This window comes from Rhodnius prolixus, unplaced genomic scaffold (genome assembly GCF_049639745.1).
Source record: "Rhodnius prolixus isolate KJV_2025 unplaced genomic scaffold, Rpr scaffold_8, whole genome shotgun sequence".
NCBI lineage: Eukaryota > Metazoa > Arthropoda > Insecta > Hemiptera > Reduviidae > Rhodnius > Rhodnius prolixus.
The window spans coordinates 38182091-38205323 of record NW_027411593.1 but is presented as its reverse complement, the minus strand read 5'-3'; the positions used below and the strand labels follow the sequence as shown (position 1 = coordinate 38205323).

Sequence of the window (23233 nt, the reverse complement as noted above, 5' to 3'; positions counted from 1 at the left end):
AAAGAATGTTTTGACTGACTGTACGTTTCTTTTTTTGGCTAAAGTGGGGGCCATTTAATATTATTAAAAAGATAACCACGTTTTTGGGTGTTTTAAAGAATGGTATAGAGGCTTTGAATTTGAAATTGTTATAGCCAACTTTGAAGAAGGTTAAATTACTATAAAATGAAGTAAGAGAAAGAATGGCGTTCACGCAATATTTCGTTTGTATATCTACTTTAGATACTATAACATCCTTTAAATGTACTGACTTTCTTGAAATTCCAGGTGGTGCTAAAGGTGTAAAGTCTATGGGCGTGACTTAGGTGCAACAGCGATCTGCGGCCGGCCACACGATGCTAAACTGTACTGACGTGGCTTGTATACTACATCACCATGACAACCATCTGCAGAGTCATCTACAGGACCACAGGGCCCACCACGAACATCAAGTACACGGTAAGATAATTAGTTTATACTTTCGGTTACTTTTGATAGAATTATATAAGATAGTGCCGCCTCTTATGGTACAAAAGGAACACCCAGAAGCTTCACGCAGCTGACTAGAGTTACGCCGTAGTGAATTTCGCAGTAACACCGCAATTATAGAAGCAACGGAAGTAAGCTAGGCCAATTACTTCCGCCTGGCAAGGGCAGGACTGTTCTGACAACATAAAGAATACTTTTCAAGCATGTTACGATTGACCTTACAAGTCTGTGTACTAGTTATAAGCTCTAACATTGTTGCACAAATCAACTTATTCGAACTTAATGCTTATTCAATTTCAACTGAAATCGAAAACATAAAGGGCAATCGATTTTAATTGATTTAATAATATTTTATACATACATTTTTCTTATTCATATACTCTCTCAACACAAAAAGAAAGTAATGTATTGCAAATTCCAGCGCCATTGCTTATTTTAGTTTGACCGGGGATTCCCACGTTCTGAGCAGTTAAAATTTGCCACCAATTCTTTCCTCATACTGCCAGATAGTTCACATATATTAATACAATCTATTGCCTTCACTAATTCTAATATAATAATCAAATCTTATCAGGCTGTAAGAATGATAAACAATTTTGGAATATTCCATAAATTGACATTGCTTTTACAAAGAATTAATTTTTTTTTTTTGTTGGCATTGGCTTCCTCCATACAGCCAGCATCGTCTAGGTGCTTATCACTAGAATATCACTCTCCATTCTTGCTTATAAATACATTAGCTTCACACATTCATCCCCCTACTATATACCGCTATTTACATAAACTACTGCTAATGGATGGAGCAGCACTCTGTGCTCCTGCCATCCTTATAGCTTAACCGAAATTAAAATCACGTAATCCTTCTCTAAGCATTTTCTTCCATTCATTCTAATTCGGCTATAGCTTTTAAATACATTCATATTTCATTGCTAGCTCTGCTATCGATTTAAGCATATAGATGTTGGTGGAGAATATAATGTCTTCGTAGCGAAATGGTGCATCTAAATACCTGTATATATCGTCAAACATTCGTTTCCTATCTACCACATAACGTGGACATATCATTATTACATGTTTGAAATCCTCCTCCTCATTGCAATCTACGCAAAGAGGAGAGGACCTTTTGTTGATCCTGTGTAGATACGATCCGCACACCGCGTGGTTCGCTCTCAGCCTGCTTATTGTCGTAACAACCCATTTATTAATGACAGTTCCCTTAAACCATGGTTGTCTAGGTAACTGATCTGCCATAGTTTTATAGAATCTACCTTTACCACCATTATTGTAATCTGTCTGCCAATTTTGTAGTGCTGCTTTTGCAATTATACCCTTGATATAGGTGTATGGAAATTTATAATTAGCCATTTCCCCACTATTGGTGGCTTCCTTTGCAAGTGTATCAACAATTTCATTCTCTTTTTATATAGGGGCAACAATTAAAATTTTATAAATATTATTATTTGTAATATTTAAATTTATTTAATCAAAATTTATTTATTAATAATAATATTATTAGTCACCAACAGAAGTAAAAATTAAAATCATCTTATGAAAATTCGTATTAAGAGAAACTGGCTCCTCTTCTGCAAAAGATGTTTCTCAAAAAAGTACCCAATATCGTCACGCCATCTGGAACCTTTTCTTTGAGATGAGAATACTGGGGCGGTTGATCGCTTTGTCCATCTAGTATCCGACCCTATACTTGCATTGTTTCCTGCCTATGGCCATATCAAGTTCACCGCCGTCTTAACAGCTGACAATCCTCTTCCTTTAAGACGGAACTCTTGACTTTGTCCGTTCTTCTAAGTCCTCAAAAGCCTTCATTTAAATGATTACATTTATTAAATTTATTTTTTTATAACTGATGCACTGATGCTAGCGGAACCAGCTACGAGCAAATGTATTGGTGTATATTCGCAGCGAAGAAGAGATCTCCCAGCAGTTATACTCCGCACTATTTTAGTGAATACTAGCCAAACACTATACTATTTCACTGTTGACACGTTTTGAAAGATCGCGTACCTACTCTTGCCTCTGTCGTCGAAGTGGATGATGAGAATAATTTGTAGACTTAATAATTGTAATGACGTGAAAGAAGGGAATTGAGTTTACGATAAAGCATTCGGATCATAATTGATGAATGAGATGTGAGAATCGAAATGAACTCTTATGCGTATTGTTATACAATCGAGTAGTTTTTAAATGAAGGAATTGGTGGCAATGAATGTGAGAACGTTTGGATGTACCCCCATAAATCGAGTCCAAAGATCCAAATTGATTTCCACAGTTGATTGAAGAGAAACATTTTATTGTGAAGTGTTAGTTCCGAGCGTTTTACAAATAGTCGCTAAAGTATAGAGTTATTTTAGACTTATTTAAGTTAACATAAATAGTAGAACAAAAATTATACGTTGGATATTCCATAAATAGCATTTAGATTCTGCAACAGTTCGTAATATCAGTACGAGGGGGTACCCAAAAAAAACCGGAATTATTTTTTAAAAGCTATTTATTTACAAATTTTTTTACAGAACAACCTTATCCCCTTCAAAATACTCTCCATTACAACTAATACATTTGTCCCACCGGTGCTTCCACTGTTCGAAACATTTTTTGTAGTCATCTTTAGAAATGGCTGACAGCTCCTTCTTCGTTTTTTTCTTGACCTCTTCAATGTTATCAAATCGGTGACCTTTCATGCCCTTTTTCATGCGTGGAAATAAGAAAAAGTCGCACGGAGCCAGGTCAGGCGAGTAAGGTGCGTGGGGCAGCGGAACCATGCCATTTTTAGCCAAAAACTGTGTAACAGAGATGGCTGTGTGTGCAGGTGCATTGTCGTGGTGGAAGAACCAGTCTCCTGTTTGCCACAAATCGGGTCTTTTTTGGCGAACACTATTGCGCAATCTTTTCAAAACTTCTAAATACAAGGTTTGATTGACGGTCTGACCTGGGGGGACAAACTCTGAATGGACTACGCCTTTGGCATCAAAAAAGCAAATCAGCATTGTTTTGATGTTTTGACTTGACGACATTTTTTTGGTCGGGGTGAAGATGACGTCTTCCATTGGCTCGACTGTTGCTTTGTTTCTGGGTCATAACCATAGCACCATGACTCATCACCAGTAATGACCTTTGACAGAAAGTCAGGATCAGTTTCAAGATGTTGTTTCAAAGCACGACATGTTTCAACTCGATGTTCTTTTTGATTGTCAGTCAGAACTCGAGGAACAAACTTGGCAGCAACCCTTTTCATCCCCAAATCTTCCGTTAAAATTCGCTGAACCGAGCTCCAAGATAACCCACTACTATCTGACAGTTGATCAATTGTCTGTCGACGGTCTGTGAACACCAGCTCTCGAATTTTTTCAACATTTTCGTCGATTCGGGCAGTTGATGGACGTCCAAAACGAGGTTTGTCATCAATCGACATGTCGCCATTTTTAAACCTCGTATACTAATAGGTTATATCAGGGGTCGCCAAACTTTTTGATCATGGACCCCTATATAATTTTTAGAAATCTCCATAGACCCCCATAAAAGTAATTTTTTCAGTTAATTAAAATAAAACTATCTATTAGAAATTAGGTAATGTGTTTGTATATTTATTTTATGATTTTTTAAACATTTATTAAAGTAATTTTACATTGTTTTATGAAAAATATCTTAATGTTGAAATTTAAATACCTTAATATTTTTTTTAAATGATAAGTAATTATAAATAAGACCCTCAATCGACTCCCTGGCTCAGATCGACCGCTAATTTTGTTAAATAGACCCCTGTGGTTCTATATGGACCACTTTGACGACCTCTGGGTTAGATGAACATCAAAACCTCATCAATAAAACCGTGTGTTATTTAAAAAACAAGAAAAGTTCTTGGTTGTTATATTGATTAAACGCCCGCACACCTTTAATTATTACCGAAAATTAATCAAACATATTCGAAAATTTTTTCGATTATGACGGGAAGAGCGAACTAAAGACGAAAAACTCGACTCCATGTATTAATTATTTTCAATTAGGAGTAATCAATGGTTTAATACAATTGCATTGTTATTTGTGTAATTGTATTCCAAGGATGAGATGATAATAGTTTCTCAACTACATCTTAGCGCAATATTATTTATAATTGGGACAAATTTAATAAAGTGTCAAAGCAGACATGATGTCGCGGCAAACCTTTATAAAAAAAGACCTGTCACGCAAAATTTATTTTAAATTACGTAACATCCAATATAAATCCAATATACAACTTACAAATCATTAGGCAATAAAATTTTTAATTATATAGTTAGGCAATTAAAAAAAAAGAAAAAAAAAGGGAATTTCTTATTTTATCGACTTATTTCCAGCTGTCTTGAACCCATTCATGTTAATAGTCGTTAAAACAATCCCAACGCTGCAGTCCTGAGCCGTTCTGGGCTTGGCATCATGGACCAATTTTCTGTGGCAGGAAGGAAAATTGAGAAAAACTGGAGGAGCAGAAATCGGGGACGTCTTCCAGGCTGAAAAGGTTTATAGATACGAAGTAACTTTGCTACCTATTTAAGAGGTTGAGTAATGGACAACGGTAGTGGTACCACCAGTTACTCAAATTCAAGGGAATACTTAAAGGTTTAAGCTTAAGACTGGGTTACGTTAATTTAGGCAGGTGTTGTGTTTTCTAAACAGCCAAGGCTAGCCTTTAAATTGTAATTTCTTTGCAATCCCAGCCAAAAAATAGTTTTCTAAAAATATAACTTGGTCTCGCCACTTTTGAAATGGTTTCTATTTTATTATATCATATTGCAAATAAATCTTTTATCCCCTCCAGTTATAACACAAGTTTATTTTTTATTTTTAAACAACTTTAGTCTGTCGTTTAACGATTATGAAATGAATTTAAAAGATTATGTCACAGATTTCATTAATGTAACTGTTCTAATAATTAATTAAAGTATCCAGCACACTCTTAGCTACAGAATCGCATTCCTATATTGACAAGAATTCTATAACATTCATATCTTTGCATCATCGATTCCTGTAAATTATTCACTCAATTAGAACACGTTTATTTCTACCAAAAGATTTGCTTTTTTTTTTTGACTTTGTAGACTTTGCACGACTTGCAATCTCCGCTTTGTATTCTCCGACAATCAGCTAGGAAAAGGGTTGCGGGGGGCCGCAAAGATTAGGATGACGTCATTATTGATTGTACCTATCACTATTCAACACTTTGTACCAAGTATTGGGTACCATATAAGGTATATAAACGCTCGTGTTCAACTGTTCTGAAGATGTCACAACATTCTTTTACAGAAAGGCCAATCGTGAATCTCTCTTTAATCAATTACCTTCTATTAAAAATAGTAATAATTTTATAAAACATTAATTCTGCCAATCGGTAGGGAAAAAAAACGATCTAAATAGAAATAAATAGATATTTCAAGTTTGGAAGAGAGCCAATTTAGTAAATTAGTATTGAGACAACGTAAAATAATTTAACTGCTATTTAGTAGTAGTAGTAGGGGCATCATAGTTTCAGAAATGTTCAAAGTGCAATGACACTTAACTAAATAGCCTCAGAGTTTCCTTATACAAATATAACTGGACATAAGGATGGGACTGGATGAGCTTTAAAAAAATTTGTTTATAGTTACAAAAATGTTCTCTAGTTTCTGGTTAAATTATGGTAAATTAATAATCAATAATTAACGAAAAACAATAATAATCAGGCTTTAAATATACAATAAGTGCGTTCAACATAAAAACGCGATAGAACTAAAAGTGTCAATTTAATTATTCACAATAAAAGATTACTGGTATGAGAGCTTGCAAACTAAATATTCTTATAGTCTGATGTCAACACTGTGTAACGGTCTTTCGCTTACACTAAATTAATAAGTGTGAAGCCATCTTGGAAAATTCTTAAACGAATCATGCAGAAAAAATGATTTAGATAAATGTTATCGATCTATATGTTTGCAGTAGAATAAGGATAAAGAAAATCCGAGGAACCGTTTTCGGGAAATCTCAAAAAAAGAAAAGAGTGAAAAATCTAATCAGTAAAGTTGTACTTATCCGGAAAACTTTTGTGCTAAATGTATCCCATTTCCTTGGTCTTCTTCGGCACTACAAGGCTGGAAGAACTTCCGACCTCCTCTGCCAATTTTTCTCGATTTTGAGTTTAACTCTTCACCAACTTTGGATCTTCAATGTCTTTAGATTCTTTCCGGCTCTCTACCACAGCATGGAGGACCTAGAATGAGTCCTTTTCTAATTCTCCAAGCACTCCAAAATAGCCTAGCCACTTTTTAGTCTTTCCTTTAACACTAATGCCAACTCTGATCGGTTCACATCCTGTTGTGCTTATCGATTCCTGGTCTCTCTCTCTCTCTCTCTCTGTTGGTTCTTATCCTCTCTATTCATCGCCTTCTTGATTTTGGGCCCCAACGTCTTCATGAATTAAACAGCCGTTCATATTCTTCAGTTATAGCCTCTGTTTCACTCCCATAGATCACTGTAGGTCTTAAAATCGATCTATAGTTTAGCAACTTGGACTCCCAATAATCCGTCAAAGTTATAATCCTTGAAGCACTTCCTGAAGGAATCACAAGCTTGTGCTTGCTCCTGTATTTCTTTACTGCCACCTGTAGCAAGCGTATTTAAAGCAGTTGACTCTCGTAAGCATGTAAATGCTTCAAATTGATAATTAAAAACAAAAATAAAAAAATATAATTATAATAATGAATTATTGTAATTAAAAAAGGTTGAAATTGGCCATGATTTCTCTTCCCTCTTTTTTGGTAAGCTTAATTCCCTAATCCAAAGAAGCTGCACGTTTCTATCGTAAGCTGACGTAAGCTTGATTGAGGAAATATAGCCCTTCATTATGCCAACACAGATAGTTCCGGTGATAAAGATGATCTTGAAAAATGATACAAGATTGCTGAAACTATTTCTAAATAAAAGAGAAATTCAAAACAAGTACCAAACACGAGTTCAAAACCTGAAGAATGTACATGCACATCATCTGAATCAGATCACTTCACTGCACTATTACACTAACCTGTTGAAACACGCTTACCGTGACAAACGAAATTAGTTATTGTTCACAATTACATATCTATTTTTAAAAACCTTGGCATTTACCAGTAATGCTGATAACTACTTTAATAATTCTACATGACGAGATGATATTCATATGCAGCTGGAAATTGCATATAAATCAGTCTAGCATAATGATGTTAAAACTTAGGCAAACATAATGTGTTATTCACTAAACCAAATAGTATAGTAATGAAATAGAATGTAACGATAGAATGCTTGTTATCAAGATGGTTGGCGCATCGATATAACATCTCCTTATGAATGTACCTTTATTGCATTCAGGTCATGGGAATCGATGATTAGATATACTCACTCTATAAGGATTTGACTCCATTTTCTAAGGAGATTTGTACACACTGGTGCATGTATTTAATGATAAATAATAAATACTTGTGCTTATTTTCTTGATTACATTTACCAACTATTTTAATTATTTGTAACAATTTAGCATATTTTTTTTTAAAATTTAGTGATTTACAATTTGTTTATTTTATAAAATAAGTAAATATGATGATGTAAATGGAGCGTCAAAGAGAATGAAGAGAAACTAACCAATGGCAGCACACTATAGGGAGCTCGTTATTAATGATGTTGATAATCTTTAGGCCTCAAGGAGGTTCGGGTCCGTTGACGAGTCAATCAGCGAGGAGGATTGTTAGGAATGGCAGAGGAGGCAAGAGTTTGAAGGAGCAAGCAGAGAGAGCTGTATGGAACTTTTGATATTTCGTCTTGACGAGTTGGTGTACGAATGGGATGTTGGGTTCAATATGAAGAGTGAGGTTGGCCACATGGAAAGGAGCGCGGTCATTGGCGATTTAGTCGGCGAAGAGGATTGTTAGGGATGTAAGAGGAGGCGAGAGTCAGTACAAGAGGATTAGAGCAAGTAGAGAGAGCAGTATGGAACTTTTGATATTTCGTCTTGGCGAATTGTTGGAATATTGAGGTCTTAATGAAGAATAAGGTTAGTCGTTTAGAAAGGAGCGTCAGCTATTCTGTAGGAGTAGTTTTGACTGAAATGTTTGTACCGTCCGTATGTGTGTAGGTTTGACTGAACCCCACAGCTCTAGTTAGTAAGTTCACATAGGTTTGAGGATAGTGTTGTATATTAAGCGTTTGAGTCCAATGGGCAATTTGGAGCGCCGTCCAAGAAGTCTGTAGAGCAGTTTCGCACGTTTTGTCATTGCTTGTCTCTTTAGTCTAATGTGTGGGTTCCAAGTGAGCCGGTTGTCTATGTAGAGCCCAAGGTAGCGCCACCAGGTCCGTGCAAAGAAGTTCATTATTATTAGGAGGAAAATAAAATCAATTTTCCAATCTAGATATTTCCTAGAAACAAAAAACCTACACTTATTTCCTTGCAGGAAGAAACTTGTTACATTGAATTATCTTCTACAAGGAATAAGAAAATACAAGGAACTGCAAGAAAGAAGCAGGAAAAACTTTAAACTGTTCCTTGTACAAGTAAAAATTCAAATTTTCCAGTCAAACTTATGCTCTAGAGAGCCCCAATAAGTCCCATGATGAAAATGAGGACAGATCGCCCCTTCCTTCTAATTCTACTTTCTAACGCCTCAAATTAAATAACTTTTTTGTAAAATAACTATTATTAAAAAAAAAAGAAGTTTTAATTAATCAGGAAAAAAAAGCTGTAACTAATTTAAATAAAATAACTATAAAAATAAGGCAATGTGAGAACCTTGCTGCCTAATTCGTATTCTTTTAGGTAGGCCCTAAATACCTCCATGTAAAGCCTATTAGTCATAATAATAATAATGAAACAAAATAGTTATTTTTTTATTAGGTTCTTCTAAATATTAGTTTGGGAAGTGAGGTGGAATAGTTATAATAGGTCGAGGTAGTTGAATCTTTAAGAGTATAATGACAAGGTTATCGTATTGTAAAATATTTTTACGTATATCTCTATTGATTAATAGTTTATTATCTTTTATATTCAAATAACATATTTGATTTATTTTTATAAATAAATTTCGTATTTTTTAAAGTAAGTTTTTTAACTAAACTGTAATTAACTAAAGGAAGTTAAAATAAAAATTCTCGTGAAATATTTTTTAAAATACGAGTTTTAAAATATACCCAATTCTTAATAACATTATCCCGATAGTAAAAATGTACTAACGCCGAAAGGCCACTTTGATAAAAATGAAAAATCTATACGGTGAAGTTTAATAAATAAGACAAAGGTCCGTAGAAAATGTGGATTAGATCCGTAATGGTGGATATCGTGGGCATTATCCATCGTTGCATGCATTTCCGCGGTATTCTTGACCGGTTTCAGACTTTTCTTCATTATCCGAGGTAGAATTATCAGTTTGGCGTAAAGAATTCGACTTCATTTATGTTTCTATCTTGCACTTGCACTTGCTGCTCTCAGTCAGTGTTAAAAATTAAATCAAAATAAATGATAAAATAATATTGCCCCATTTATTATTTGATAAAATTTTATTAGAATTTAGCCAACAATATACATACTTTGGTCAAACGGTAGCCAGTAAAACTTTTACTAAGGCATGCCCAATCCCAGCAATCCAGGGTATATCCAAAACAACCATTGCAGACCATCAAATATTTCGCTCATCTAACTCATCTAACATGCCGCTACAGAAACCAATCTGCCCATAATTCAGTTACACAAAGATTGTCCTCTCTTAAAATCCCCAATAATAGCACCTAAGACTATAACACCGTTGTACGTTCATACACACGTATAAGAAGCCATTTCTTGTTCTACCCGTCACAGTTGCAAGAGATTGAAAAAGGGTCCATCATGTGATGATGTTTTCTGAGCCTATCTTTTACAAAAAGGCCCGTTTAAGTTGAATTGGGTACTAAGATTGACCAAGATCAAAACTTGTATCTAGATTAAGTCGACTTCTCCATTGGAGATCTACCAATTGCCTAGAAGGGCAGAGACTAATAGAATGGTCTTATAGGTCGCATATCTAACTCACACTTTGTTCAATAGCTCCAGCCCAGCAACTGCGACCGATATTTCTGTACCGGAATAGCCAATTTCCGCCCAAGAGGCCTCCAACTATTAGCAGGCAGCCTAGACCGAAAAGGTAACTCTAAAAAAAGCAGTCCTGCTACCTTCCTCTTCTTGATGCTGCCACAGTCTCGGAAATAAAGTGAGACAAAGTTAAGCATGGCTCCAGTTCATCAATTTCTTTGTCTAATCCGGCACTTGTTTCTGATAACGAATAATTCTTTTACATATCTTATTTCAATAATGCATCCATTAATATGCATTACGTCGGCGGAAGCTGTTACTCGGTAAATCGTTGTCTTCACTGCAAAGGCGATTATTCTTGTTCCAATAAAATACTCATACTATGTAAATTAATGGAGTTATAAGAATGAATGGGTATAATATCTTAGCTATTCCCATTTAAGGATACATTTTTAGGTTAATTTGCCTAGAAGAGCCACAAAAATACTACACACATTAACATAAAATTATATTTAAAATACGGTGGAGAGTTAATCGCCCTATATAAGAAGATGGATTGATATGTTGAATGGTGGGTGTTAAAGAAGGTTTGATATGTACCCGAAGAATATTTTTATGGTAATTTTAGTGGACCCTCCGGCTAGCCCCTCCATAACTACTGGTTTGATTCCCATAGATGTCTGTTACAAAAAGCTCGTCATCAGTTTAGGGTCATCGGTTAAAGCAATTTTTATTTTTATTGATGTTTTTAAAACAAAGAATATTAAACCTGTGTTCTATGAGTCACCTGGACCGAAAAAAAAATATTTTAGTTGTACATTAAGTTACATTTAGGCCATTTTCTTAGATATTTTCTGTCGATTCTAAATTATCTTTCGTTGGTTCTCTGGAAAAGGGGAACACATTAATGACGGACAGACATATTAATTTACCTAATTTACGCTTCAACAAGTTGAGGAATAGAAAAGTGGTTATTGGTTTCCGCTATCGTTCGCTTAGTTACAGATACCCCACCACTATTATGTTACCATTGTAATTTAAATCTCAATTAGAGAGCGTTACTTTGAAGTAGGCAATGCTGACTAGATAGATCGCGTAATCAAGCACATTCGTCTATTTACAGAGTTTGTATTATATTTCCCAAAACGCCCATTTGCTTTCTCTTATTATAATAACTAAAGAGGAAGTAATAAGAGTAAGAATCAATTGGTCTGCACATCTGTGAGTGTGTTTCAGTGTCTGTCTGTCTGTGAATGACCTTGGCAGCTTACCTCAAAGACGAAACATCACAGAAATTTTAATAATTCGAAAAATTTTAATCAAAGTAAACTACGGTTAGAGAAAATCATAACAGATCGTTTTTTTTCCTATGTCATGCAGGAAATCGAGAAAATGAATATCAATTTCCACGTTATGGAGTTTGGAAAGGAGTTTCTATATAACCGGAAGTCACTCTCCTCTCTAAAAAATGAAGTTACCAATAATTACTACATTTTTATGGTAACTTTCTCATTTGAAAGTCTATCTATTAAGGAAGCCATAAAAGTCTAGACAAAGTTTACGGTTTCCTATTACCTTGTTATGATTAATAAAATTCAATGTAAGATGAAAATAAATAGGTGTAGTAATTACTGTAAGAGAAAGTCGAGTGAGGGCTCCCACCAGAATTCATTTTTTTGAAAAAAATCTTATGTGAAGACAAGACTTTGTCTAGCCACAGTTAATATGAATTAATTTTCTATTTATACTAAAAAGTCGTAGATATAAAATTGCATTCGCTTTGAAAGAACCATTTTCGCTATAAATAAAATAAAAATCTAGTGAAATGTAATTCCGCTCAGCCAATTTTTGTTTTAAATTTGGAAATTTGAATAGGTGAGTGGGGGCACCTTGGAACAGTTTTAATTTCCCGCCAAATAATTGAAACATTTATGATTGGTAATTTTCTCCATATGTTGTGGTAGACCTGTTTTATAATTGACAGAGTTCCCCTGCGTTTTCATTGTTTGTAAAGGCAGAATTAAGGAATGTTATATTTTGTAAGGTGGAAGTAAAATTTTTGTGGCATCTTTGGAAGTGTATTGTGAAAATTGTAGTGGACAAGGTGTTAGCATTATTAGACCATATTAACGTTTGGAATTCGTATTCTTAAATCTAGTATTTTTTAAAAAAAATATAAAGTAAAGTAAAGTAATAGCCTTTTGTTTTAGGCGGGGCTTAACGTCCAACTACCAATTAGGTGTCGTGGACGGAGGCGACTAGCAAATATACTATACTGTAAATTTCTTTTATTAACGATTAAATAAAATCTAAGGCCTAAGACCGGGGAACCGAACCCAATATCACAATACAAAATACATATTAGCTTTGCAGGTCTCGCCTCTAACCGCTCGGCTACCGTGGCGCCCTAAAAAAACGCGGTACATATACTAAAATTGGAACGATACAGAGTAGATTAGCATGGCCCCTGCGCAAGGAAATCTAGTATTTACAAAAGTCTATTTGCTTACAAAAAGTGTTGGATATTATATTTTCTTTTATGGAAGGAGAGGGGGCACATTTCAACTTCACAGTTAAAATGTGCTCTCTACCGACCTGCAAGTTTGTGACGTTTTTTTTGTTTAATCGCAGAGAAGGGGAATATGGTCCTAAGCTACATTAAGAAGCGCAACAAACCGAATATTTTGTTCAAACTTCCTAAACCCATCACTTCGGGTGGCCCGAACTGAATCATTCTTGAATTTTTGAACTAGAGTTCAGTGGTTTAAAAAGAGAAAGTAATGCAGTAGTCGAGAGAAATAACTGATAGAAGGTTAGTTTACACCTAAAGAATGTTGTGTGGTACGCGAGCTTCTCAGACCTAAAGTATAAGTCGTGGGCAAATGAAGAATCCTGAAATTGGGCACTATGTGTAAATTTACATGATAGAAAAGAGTGCTTTACACTTTTTTGGGCCATGTGCGTATACATCACGGAGTGTAGAAGGGTTATGTAGCTTGTCAAGGCTTAGTTGGCTATTGGCGAATTAATTTGCCTTTTAAACGGAAAGAACAGCTGGTACCCGCTGTATTTATTTCTAGAAACCGCCTCCACAGAGCTAGAGTCATACATTAGGCCCATAATTCAGATATCTAAATTCAAATAAAACAAAACTTTAAAGTTATTATCTGTAAATGAAAATGAATGCAGGTTCAATCTTTAGTATTATTCTCTATTTTGTTCTTTACAAACTCCTTTCAAAAAAATAAATATTTTTTGCAAAATTCAGTCAAGGTACTAAATATTTACATAGAATCCTATAAACAGTAGAAATAAGTTATTTGTTTTGCGTACAAATGTTGAGGTTAACTTTAAAGAAATAGGATAAGAATCAAATTAACCAGTTTGAACATGTTCCCTTATTGGGTATTTTCAAAATGCCAGCATGTAAATTATTATCTTTATGTTAGATCTAGTTTATTGTTCTGCAATAAAGTTTTGTTTATTTTTGGAATATTTTGATTATTTTGGATTTGGCACAGAAGTTTAAATTTACATTCTTCGATATTTTACTTAAAGAAAATATTAGACGGTCTCAAAAAACTTTGGCAGCCTTTTTTTATCATGATCATCAACTTCCATCTGTGGGCATTTATTTATGTTTTCAAGGGCGCCACGGTAGCCGAGCGGTTAGAGGCGAGACCTGCGAAGCTAATATGTATTTTGGTACTGGGTTCGATTCTCCAGTCTTGGGCCTTGGATTTTATTTCATGATTAGTCAAAGAAGTTTACAGTAAAGTATGTTATTGCTAGACGCCTCCGTCCACGACACCTAATTGAGTTAAGTGGGAGGTAAAGCTCCGCCTGAAAAAATAGGCGATTTCTTTACTTTACTTTATGTTTTCAAGTTCTTATTCTTCTACTGCATCCACTTGGGTGATTGAGATCAACCCTTTTTTTTCTCAGTTTTCTCAGCGGTTTTCTCATAAATCATCTCAATGGAACTTAATCCATGAATTCTTTATTCTCTTCTTCTTCTTCTTCATGGTGCTACAGTCCTATAGTAAGAGGACCTGGACCTCATTTAAGAGAGAGTGCCACTCTTTCCTATCCTCGGCTTTTAGGCGCCATTTTCTAACACCCACCTTTCGCAGATCTCTTTCTACGTCATCCAACCATCTTATCCTGGGACGACCTCTACGTCTTGCGCCCGGGTGTCCATATACCTAGTACTTTTTTAGGAACTCTATTTTATTCTCTTCTTCTAACAAAGATATGCGTCTAAATTTTCTATTAAGAAGTTTTGCTGTGCATGGACCGTGCCTACGTGCGATTATATACTTTTTTGTCCACAAATTCGGCCGTCATAAGTTGACCGGAAATACGAGTTTTTAGTGATACGATTTTTTGTTTTCACTTTTTTTTTGCAATTTTCTCAAAAGTGAATTTCAATTAACTTTTGTACACTATTTCCCAACTTAAATGTCGGTATTTGAATTTGTAAATTCTTCAGAGTAAACTGTTTTTTTTGTGCGTGTTTTGTGTTTTCAATCCCGTTTTAAAGACTGAAGTGAAAATTGAATTCTCCGACTGAAGAACTGTGATTATTTAGGAAGTGTTACGTCATCAACTATTTTTACTTGTCTTTTCGTTGTGCATTCATTATTTGTATTGTCCTTTAACAATAGCCTACATATATGCATTACAATAACCGCCTTTAACAATGCACAGTATAATGAAGTTAATACCAGAAGGGCGCACTGTGTTTGTTATTACCTCCGGGTTGACTAGACCATTCCAGAGAAAATAATGATGGAATTCTTCTTATTTTTTGTTTTGTTTTTAGGTTTTAACCTTCCTGGACAGTAAAAACTGTTGGTTTTCACTAGAAGAAAGTAGAAGTCATAAGAAGGGCCTCGGTCCAAGACACCGTATTGGAAGTCGAAGTGCTTCAAGAGTTTTTCGTCACAATTATTTCGCCGAACAATTTCATTTTGCCACTTTAATAGATGTACGTATTTCCATTATTCAGAAGCGCACGCAGCGTCTGAGGACTGTCTCGACGAAGATGGCACTTTGCTGAACAATCTCTGCGCTGATCCTGACAATATTTTCGGTTGACAAGCTTCCAATCTCGTCCCCTAAGTCTTTGCCTTTGTGTGGTGTACATTATCGAGACCCATGTTACCGAAGATCCAACATATCTCCATCTTCTTCATCCTGCATATGGGCGAAGTTAAACCGTAATGAATTTGGTGAGGAAATACTTAACCTGTTCACCTGTAGAAGATATTCTTTTTCATCACTTCGTTCGTCAATTTCGCGTTTGTTGTTTTCTTTAAATATCATCTACCGAACACGGTGATCGTAGAATTGGAGAAACATCCACCTAGGTAGTAACATCCCAACACTATCGTAGATTCATCAACCTTTCAAATTAATCTTCCCCATCTTCACTTTGCCAATGACTGGCTCAAGAGTTAAATAAATTATTTCAAATAAAATTACTCTAAATTCTATTTCCAATATTTGTGATTGGCTGTGTTAAGGTGGCTGTTCAAGATCAAAGGAGATTTATTGTATCTTAATGGTGCTCCTATCTTGACGATAGAGAGGTTGTTTATTTGCTCGTTATGTAATGCGCGTGTTAAAGAGGATATGGTGCCACTTCATGGCCGAGTGCACCATCCTTGCAGAGATTCGTCGGTTGCACTTGAACTCAGCCTCTTTAACAAAAAGCCAATTCATTGATCAGCTGAATAAGAACTTAAGGAATCTAATTAAATTTGCCCGACATGCTTGGCACTATCGTTTCCAATCAGTTTTGAAATTTAACTTCTGATTTACATTTGTTATTATTCAATTTTTTCACCACTTCATTTTGTAAGATTTATATATTTCTTTTACTGTTTATTGTTGGCCCAAGGAAGAAACTTTTATTTGGTTTTAATCTCTGATTTCTTGTATTCACATCGACCTTCAGCAGATGGACTCGCTCCATGCTGTTCAATACTTTTTTTTTGATGTTCTTTATATTTTCTTTTTCAGTTTTTTTAATAAAGTAATATTATTTTATTATTATTATAATAATATTAGTGATTTTTCTTAAATTAGAAAATATACTTCAGGTTAATCACTTCTTTGATCAAATTAGAATCAACTGTTTTATAGCAATTAATAGGAAATCTTTTACTAATTATTTATTTCCTATCAGATATTTTTATGTCTTAAAAATATTGAAATTAACTTATGATTTTACTCTTTTTTTGCCGTTTTACTTCAGTGAATCTATCCACTGCAATTAGTAAATTAGCTACAAATAGAATATTCGATTGCAGTAATGAAAGAGATGCAGCTAGTTTGGCAGTGCAGGTTGATCATTCAGGCGCAGAGACTGGGGAGTCTTGTTTCGCAGTCTGTTTCTTTTTTTAATGGGGTGGAAATCCGTCGTCTTCTAGAACCGGTTACAGGTGTAGCCAGCTTGGAAGATGGCCTTATATTTAAAAGATATATTCTTCACTATTCCTCCATATCCTCAGAAATCGGGTGGCTAAAAAGAAGCCCAATTAAACGAGCTAGGACTTCAGTCATTAGTACAACTCTTCAAAATATTGTATTTCTGGTTGCTTACGTATTACCAATTTACTTGCACACGTTAAGAATAAGATGAACTAGATAATCTTTCAATTTTAACACAGAATTTATATGGCGTAATGTTTTATTAATGGAATCCTTCAGGGCGTATGGGAACAAGGTATAGGAACCAACCAGTCGTACCAATCGCCAAAGAATTTATTCTCTCCAATCTGAAATATTTTGTTCCGCAAAAAATTCTTCTTACGAAACCAACATCTCCTAATTCTAGAGAAGTTTCCTTCTATCTCGTCCAACCATCTTTTCTTTTTTTTTTTGGTCTGCAAACTTTTCTTCTTCCTTAAGACTTATCCTTGAACACTGCTTAAACAAGAATTGCTTCATCCATTCAGTTGCGATGATTAGAGTCCTTTTTATATAACAACTTCCTTGATGATCCATACAGTCCATTTAGATCCAGATTCTGTCCCCCCCCCTGTTCAAATTGTAGACTAATAATTCTTTTCAGAAATTTTTATTTCCGAACTCTAACCAATCGCTATCACTTTACTTTAAGTAGCCTTGCTTCTGTCGCGTAAACATCACGTAACGGATTGCTGGCTTATAAAATTGATGGTTTTTTGGAGGACCTAATAAAACTGTAACCATGACAATGTACGTTGTAAACATGAAAACAAAACCCATAAAAAAAAAATAAACAGAAAACTCTTCATCCTTAACACAATTTATTATCTGATTGAATTATAATTAGAAACAAAAATGATTGAGCCGCCATAATTTAAAATACAAATAATTGACAAAACTAAAAGAAAATCATTTATTTAAATCAACCTAAACTAGTATTAGTTTTTTAATAGTTTCATAAACATAAAACTAGTTGAATCTATTTAAACAGAAAATAGTAATACTAGTGGGCCGTGACATAATTTTTAAACAAAAATCTAATATTTTTAAATAATTAAATTATAATATTCAAGAGCAATAAATCTTATTTTTTTGGATATAACAATAAATTTCATTTAATGGAGTGAAAAATGAATTTTTCAATTTGTTCGTTAATTTGCTCCATTTTTTTAAAAAAATACGGGGGCAATCAAATTAGGTACAAGTTCAAAAATGGAAACTAAGAAATTCTACTAAAACAGATCGACGTCCAAAGCTTAATAGTTGCACTACATCCGGTGGTAACTTGATATACGCTAAATGAATGGAGGAGGTGCACAAGTTCACCCATCTTTTAGGGTACTGACTTCTGGGAAAGTGCATGCGCAGTCTAACAGTAGATTTTCTGCGCATGAAGGGTGGAAAAAGAGCAGCAGTAATCCCTAACCATTAAAAATGGACGACTTTTCTGGGGTTTAAAACTGAAAATAGTTACGTGTAAACGTTTTGTAATGAATTTTTCGTCTTTGGGGAAAAATTCACATTAATATGAAAATAAATAAATGAAATTTTTCAATCGCTATTATCCGCATAAGAGTGCTAGTTTACAATTTGCAGTTTTCCCAAGAGATTTCCAAAGCAAAAAAATAAAATAAGATAAAAATAATAATCAAAGAAGTAGAAGTAATCGCCTATTTTTTGAGGCAGGCTTTACATCCAACTACCAATTAGGTGTCGTGGACGGAGGTGACTAGCAAACATATACTTTACTATAAATTTCTTTTATTAACCATTAAATAAAATCCAAGGCCTAAGACAGGGGAATCGAACCCACTAAACAGCAATACATCTCAGCATTGCGGGTCTAGCCTATAACCACCTAACATACTTTACTGTAAATTTCTTTTATTAACCATTAAATAAAATCCAAGGCCTAAGACCGGGGAATCGAACTCACTAAACAGCAATACATCTCAGCATTGCGGGTCTAGCCTATAACCACCTAACATACTTTACTGTAAATTTCTTTTATTAACCATTAAATAAAATTCAAGGCCTAAGACCGGGGAATCGAACTCACTAAACAGCAATACATCTCAGCATTGCGGGTCTAGCCTATAACCGCCTAACATACTTTACTGTAAATTTCTTTTATTAACCATTAAATAAAATCCAAGGCCTAAGACCGGAGAATCGAACCCAGTACCACAATACATATTAGCTTTACAGGTCTCGGCTCTAACCACTTGGCACCCGTGGCGCCTAAAATAATAATAAAAATGATCTTTAAAAATTGTTTTGCAAGTGTGTCCACTGTAACACAAAAACGGTAAATCACAAAAAAAATAAATTTAAATTTAATATTTAGAATCAGTGCGTTACGGGATCACGTAATAAGGTAATGGACTAAACCAGCCAATCAGAAGCGGAAATTGGATAGAATTTTACGATTTATTGGGATTATTTCTATGATATTCTTCTATGATGATTTCCATACACGATCTAGGGACAATGAAGATCTATCTATTAATCTTTTCAAGAAATATTTTTTCTAGATAAATTCTATTTAGGTTTTCGAAGACGTGGAACAGCTAGACTTCCCTTTGAGGTGTCATTTAGTGGGATTCATGGTAAATGTAAGTAATATTTACCAAAATGAAACATGTTGCTAAAGTTTAAAGATTTTAAGAAAATTTCTTGACCGTAAGTGTGAATTTCCCAAAGGGTTCTCAACAGTTTTCCAATATTTCCACGAAAATGACTCTGGTTTCTTTAACTTTAGATTACTAACTACTTATTCGGCACGGATATTTGTGTAGAAGTTATAAGCGTAGATCTGTAAGTCAGATATTTCCATTCGAATCCTACTTTTTATTAGCTAGACAAAAAAACGTAAATATTAACGAATGACTTCCGTCGCCGCCATTAACATAACTGCTCATTCATATTAATTACTTTTTTTTAAAAACCGTTTTCCGGTAAAAATTCTTTATTGACAGTTTTGACGTAGATGCAAATAGTGGAGCATTCTTTATAAAGGCATTTCAGTGAATTGTTAATACGTAATATTATTGAGAATTAAATAACGGGTTAATCAATTTCTAATCTTGGGAGATACTGACTCACAAAATAGCTTTTTACCTTTTGTTAATTTTTTTTGAAAATAATTTTTACGAAATAAGTAATATACAATTTTAAACTGTCTTTACAATTCCGTAGGCCGTAGAAAACAAAAATGTACTACTAAAAAAAATTCTGACGTCACTTACGGGGGTGCCCTTTTTTTTTAGGAATGCAGCGTAGGGAATATGCGAAGGGTATTTTTTAAATTCCCTAAACGTTGGCAATCCTGTGTAGTAAATTTTGACTTACCGACTCTCCTCTACTTGGGACTGGAAGTTCCGAAGAAGGATATCAATAGTGGCCATATTAATGTATTTTAAATTTAATAAATTAATACTTTATGTATTAAAGTATAGCAATAAGTCCACGCTAAATTGCTAAACTTTATTACTTGTATTAAGAACAAAGAAGAGCCGTTCGGCGAGCTGCTCTTTCCACCTACATAAATATGGCTACTACATTCCTTGTCCTACCTTGTGTTGTTGTAGGTTGGGATAAGTAGCCAAATTCTCTTGCAGTCACTTATCCACCGATGATGATCACCTGCAGCATCCAATCCGTGCCCACTTGACACTTGACACAGTTTAAAAAAAACAAATATTGTATACAAAACGCAAAACAAACTGACTTCCTAATTAATTATCTCTTTTTTAAACGGAATTTTGAATATCCGCATTATTTGTTTTTTGTACGCACTGGTTAAATAATTGGTTTTAGTGAGGAAATATGCACTCCGGAAATGAAACACTCCCGATTTTGTTTAATTCACGCACTTCCTGGAAAAAATAAAAGTTAAAAATTAGATTGCAAAATAGAAATTCACATTATTAATAAAAATCAAAGTTGGTAATTAATACAGAAGAATGTGTATGGGGTAATCAGCATTTTGAATACGATAATTGCTTAAAAAATGTTTTAATTAAGTAAGAAAATTATCGTATATTTCTCTTACTATGTATATTAAGGAAGAAAAACATTTTGAATGTCAAATTTTCGTTATGAAGTTCTCACTGGATAATTTTAATTCTTGGTCCAGTGAGTCCAAAATATGGTTAGTTTTGGTCTATGCGTGTGTCTTTCAGTCAATCTGTCTATGAAGAGTAGGGTCAGCAAAATTTAATCGTTCTCCTGTCTCACAAAGCTTTATGTATTCCCAAACCAAAATGAAGTTGTCCTACAAACAGCTAGCGCTTTTAGCACAGTCGTGGAATCTACGCCAGAATGAGCATCTCTTTATCAATAAAGCTCCATTTCAAGTTCTACTCAGCTTAGATTTAATTACAATAATATCAGCTGTGGATTAGCTGCTCAGTGAACTTCTTATTTATTTATTTAATGCTTTATAGAAAATACATTCTGTAGCAAGAGAGTTGGCCTCTGCTAGATAATGGAAAATGACTATACATAAAGTAAATTTTAGGCCTTAAAATACGAATATATAAATGTTACAAGACAAAAACAATATATTAAAATGATTTTTTTATAAATGCCACTTGGTTTTAGCCTAAAACTTTCAGTGCCATGTTGAAGCCATCTGAAAAACAGATGGATCACTTTGGTCACTGAAGCCTGAGCCTTTAAGTGACTTTACTTACGTCCAGCTAGGTTTCAGAATGGGAGGGAAAAAAATCAAAATTTATGATCACTCGCAATACTAAAATGAAACTGCATTCATCGCTTCAGTCCACGATAGCCAATTTGGCTGGTATTTCCTACTTACAATTTTTAACCTTGCGCTCACTTCCTTTCCAAAGCAGTTTATTTTTGATCAATCAACAACACGAGCAATCTAATGTGGGGAAAATCAATTATTTGCATGATACTTATTTACATATCTAGTTAGCCATGTAAAATACAACCATCTTAATGGTGACCACATCCTCTCTAGATATACATCTTCTTTTATTAGATTATTATTATTTGTTTTGAAAAGTGAAAGATAGAAGGTTATTTTTTTTTGTACATGACATTCTAAATACCTGCAAGCTATCATCTAATTAACATCTATTTTAAATAGGTAATAATGATACTACACAAAAACAAAGGCGTTAGTTTGATCAATGGTATTGCATAATGCATTCAACATGCAAGTCTGCCAGTAAACTAACATGGTTGGTATATTGTAATCAAAGACACTCTGCTATTTGTACACGTTTACCAATTAGTTTTTTTTTTTTTCTGTTTGATTTGTTTTGTAAATCTAATCAGATTCTAAATGTGGTCAAATTTTTGGTAATTATCTGAATTACGAGGGTCGTTTGAAAAGTCCGTGCAAAGTCAGAGAGATAGCACCACTGGCGCGTATCGAGGTTATGTTTCGTTAGTAGCATCTCTTGGTAGAACACACACCAAGTTTCAGCCAGATCGGTCTATTTCTTTGTGTTTGGCATTCGTTTGAATCGAGGAAGTCGAGTGATTTTCAAAAAATGGACGAAAAAGAATTTCGTGTGTTGATTAAACACTACTTTATGAAAGGCAAAACGCCTCAGGAGACTAAAGAGAAGCTTGATAAACATTATGGTGACTCTGCACCTTCGATTAGAACAGTTTATAAGTGGTTTCAAAATTTTCGGAGTGGCCATATGAGCACAAGTGACGCTGAACGTTCTGGACGCCCTGTTGAGGTTACTACTCCAGAAATCATTGATAAAATCCATGATATGGTGATGGATGACAGAAGAGAGAAAAGGTGCGTGAGATTGCTAGTGCTGTGGGCATCTCGAATGAACGGGTACATAATATTTTGCATCGAAATTTGTACATGACAAAGCTATCCGCAAGCTGGGTGCCGCGATTGCTCACGCTTGACCAAAAACGAAATCGTGTGAAGTGTTGCAAGGACGGTTTGCAGCTGTTCCAGAAGAATCCGCAGGACTTTAAGCGTCGTTTCGTCACTGTGGATGAAACATGGATACATCACTACACTCCTGAGACCAAAGAACAATCTAAACAATGGGTTACCAAGAGGGAATCTGCGCCAAAAAAGGCGAAGACCGTTCCTTCGGCCGGAAAGATTATGGCGACTGTCTTTTGGGATTCGCAAGGAATAATCCTCATCGACTATCTGGAAAAGGGTAAAACTATTACAGGTGCATATTATTCATCGTTGTTGGACCGTTTGAAAACCGAGCT

General features: G+C 34.6%; 1 protein-coding gene and 1 non-coding gene across 5 annotated transcripts in view; both read left to right on the top strand.

The window, feature by feature from the left end:
* The window catches only part of LOC141451422 (uncharacterized), a 395982-nt gene that overhangs the window by 64357 nt on the left and 308392 nt on the right, over window positions 1-23233 (top strand). For all 4 annotated transcript variants that reach the window (XM_074122794.1, XM_074122795.1, XM_074122793.1 and 1 more), the window contains exon 2: window positions 268-438. In XM_074122794.1, the coding sequence (XP_073978895.1) occupies window positions 336-438 (103 nt within the window). In that variant the 5' untranslated portion in view covers window positions 268-335. The remainder of the gene's footprint in view (window positions 1-267; window positions 439-23233) is intronic.
* LOC141451583 (U6 spliceosomal RNA) lies at window positions 12925-13030 on the top strand. The gene has a single exon (XR_012456900.1). It is a non-coding gene; the product is annotated as a U6 spliceosomal RNA (small nuclear RNA).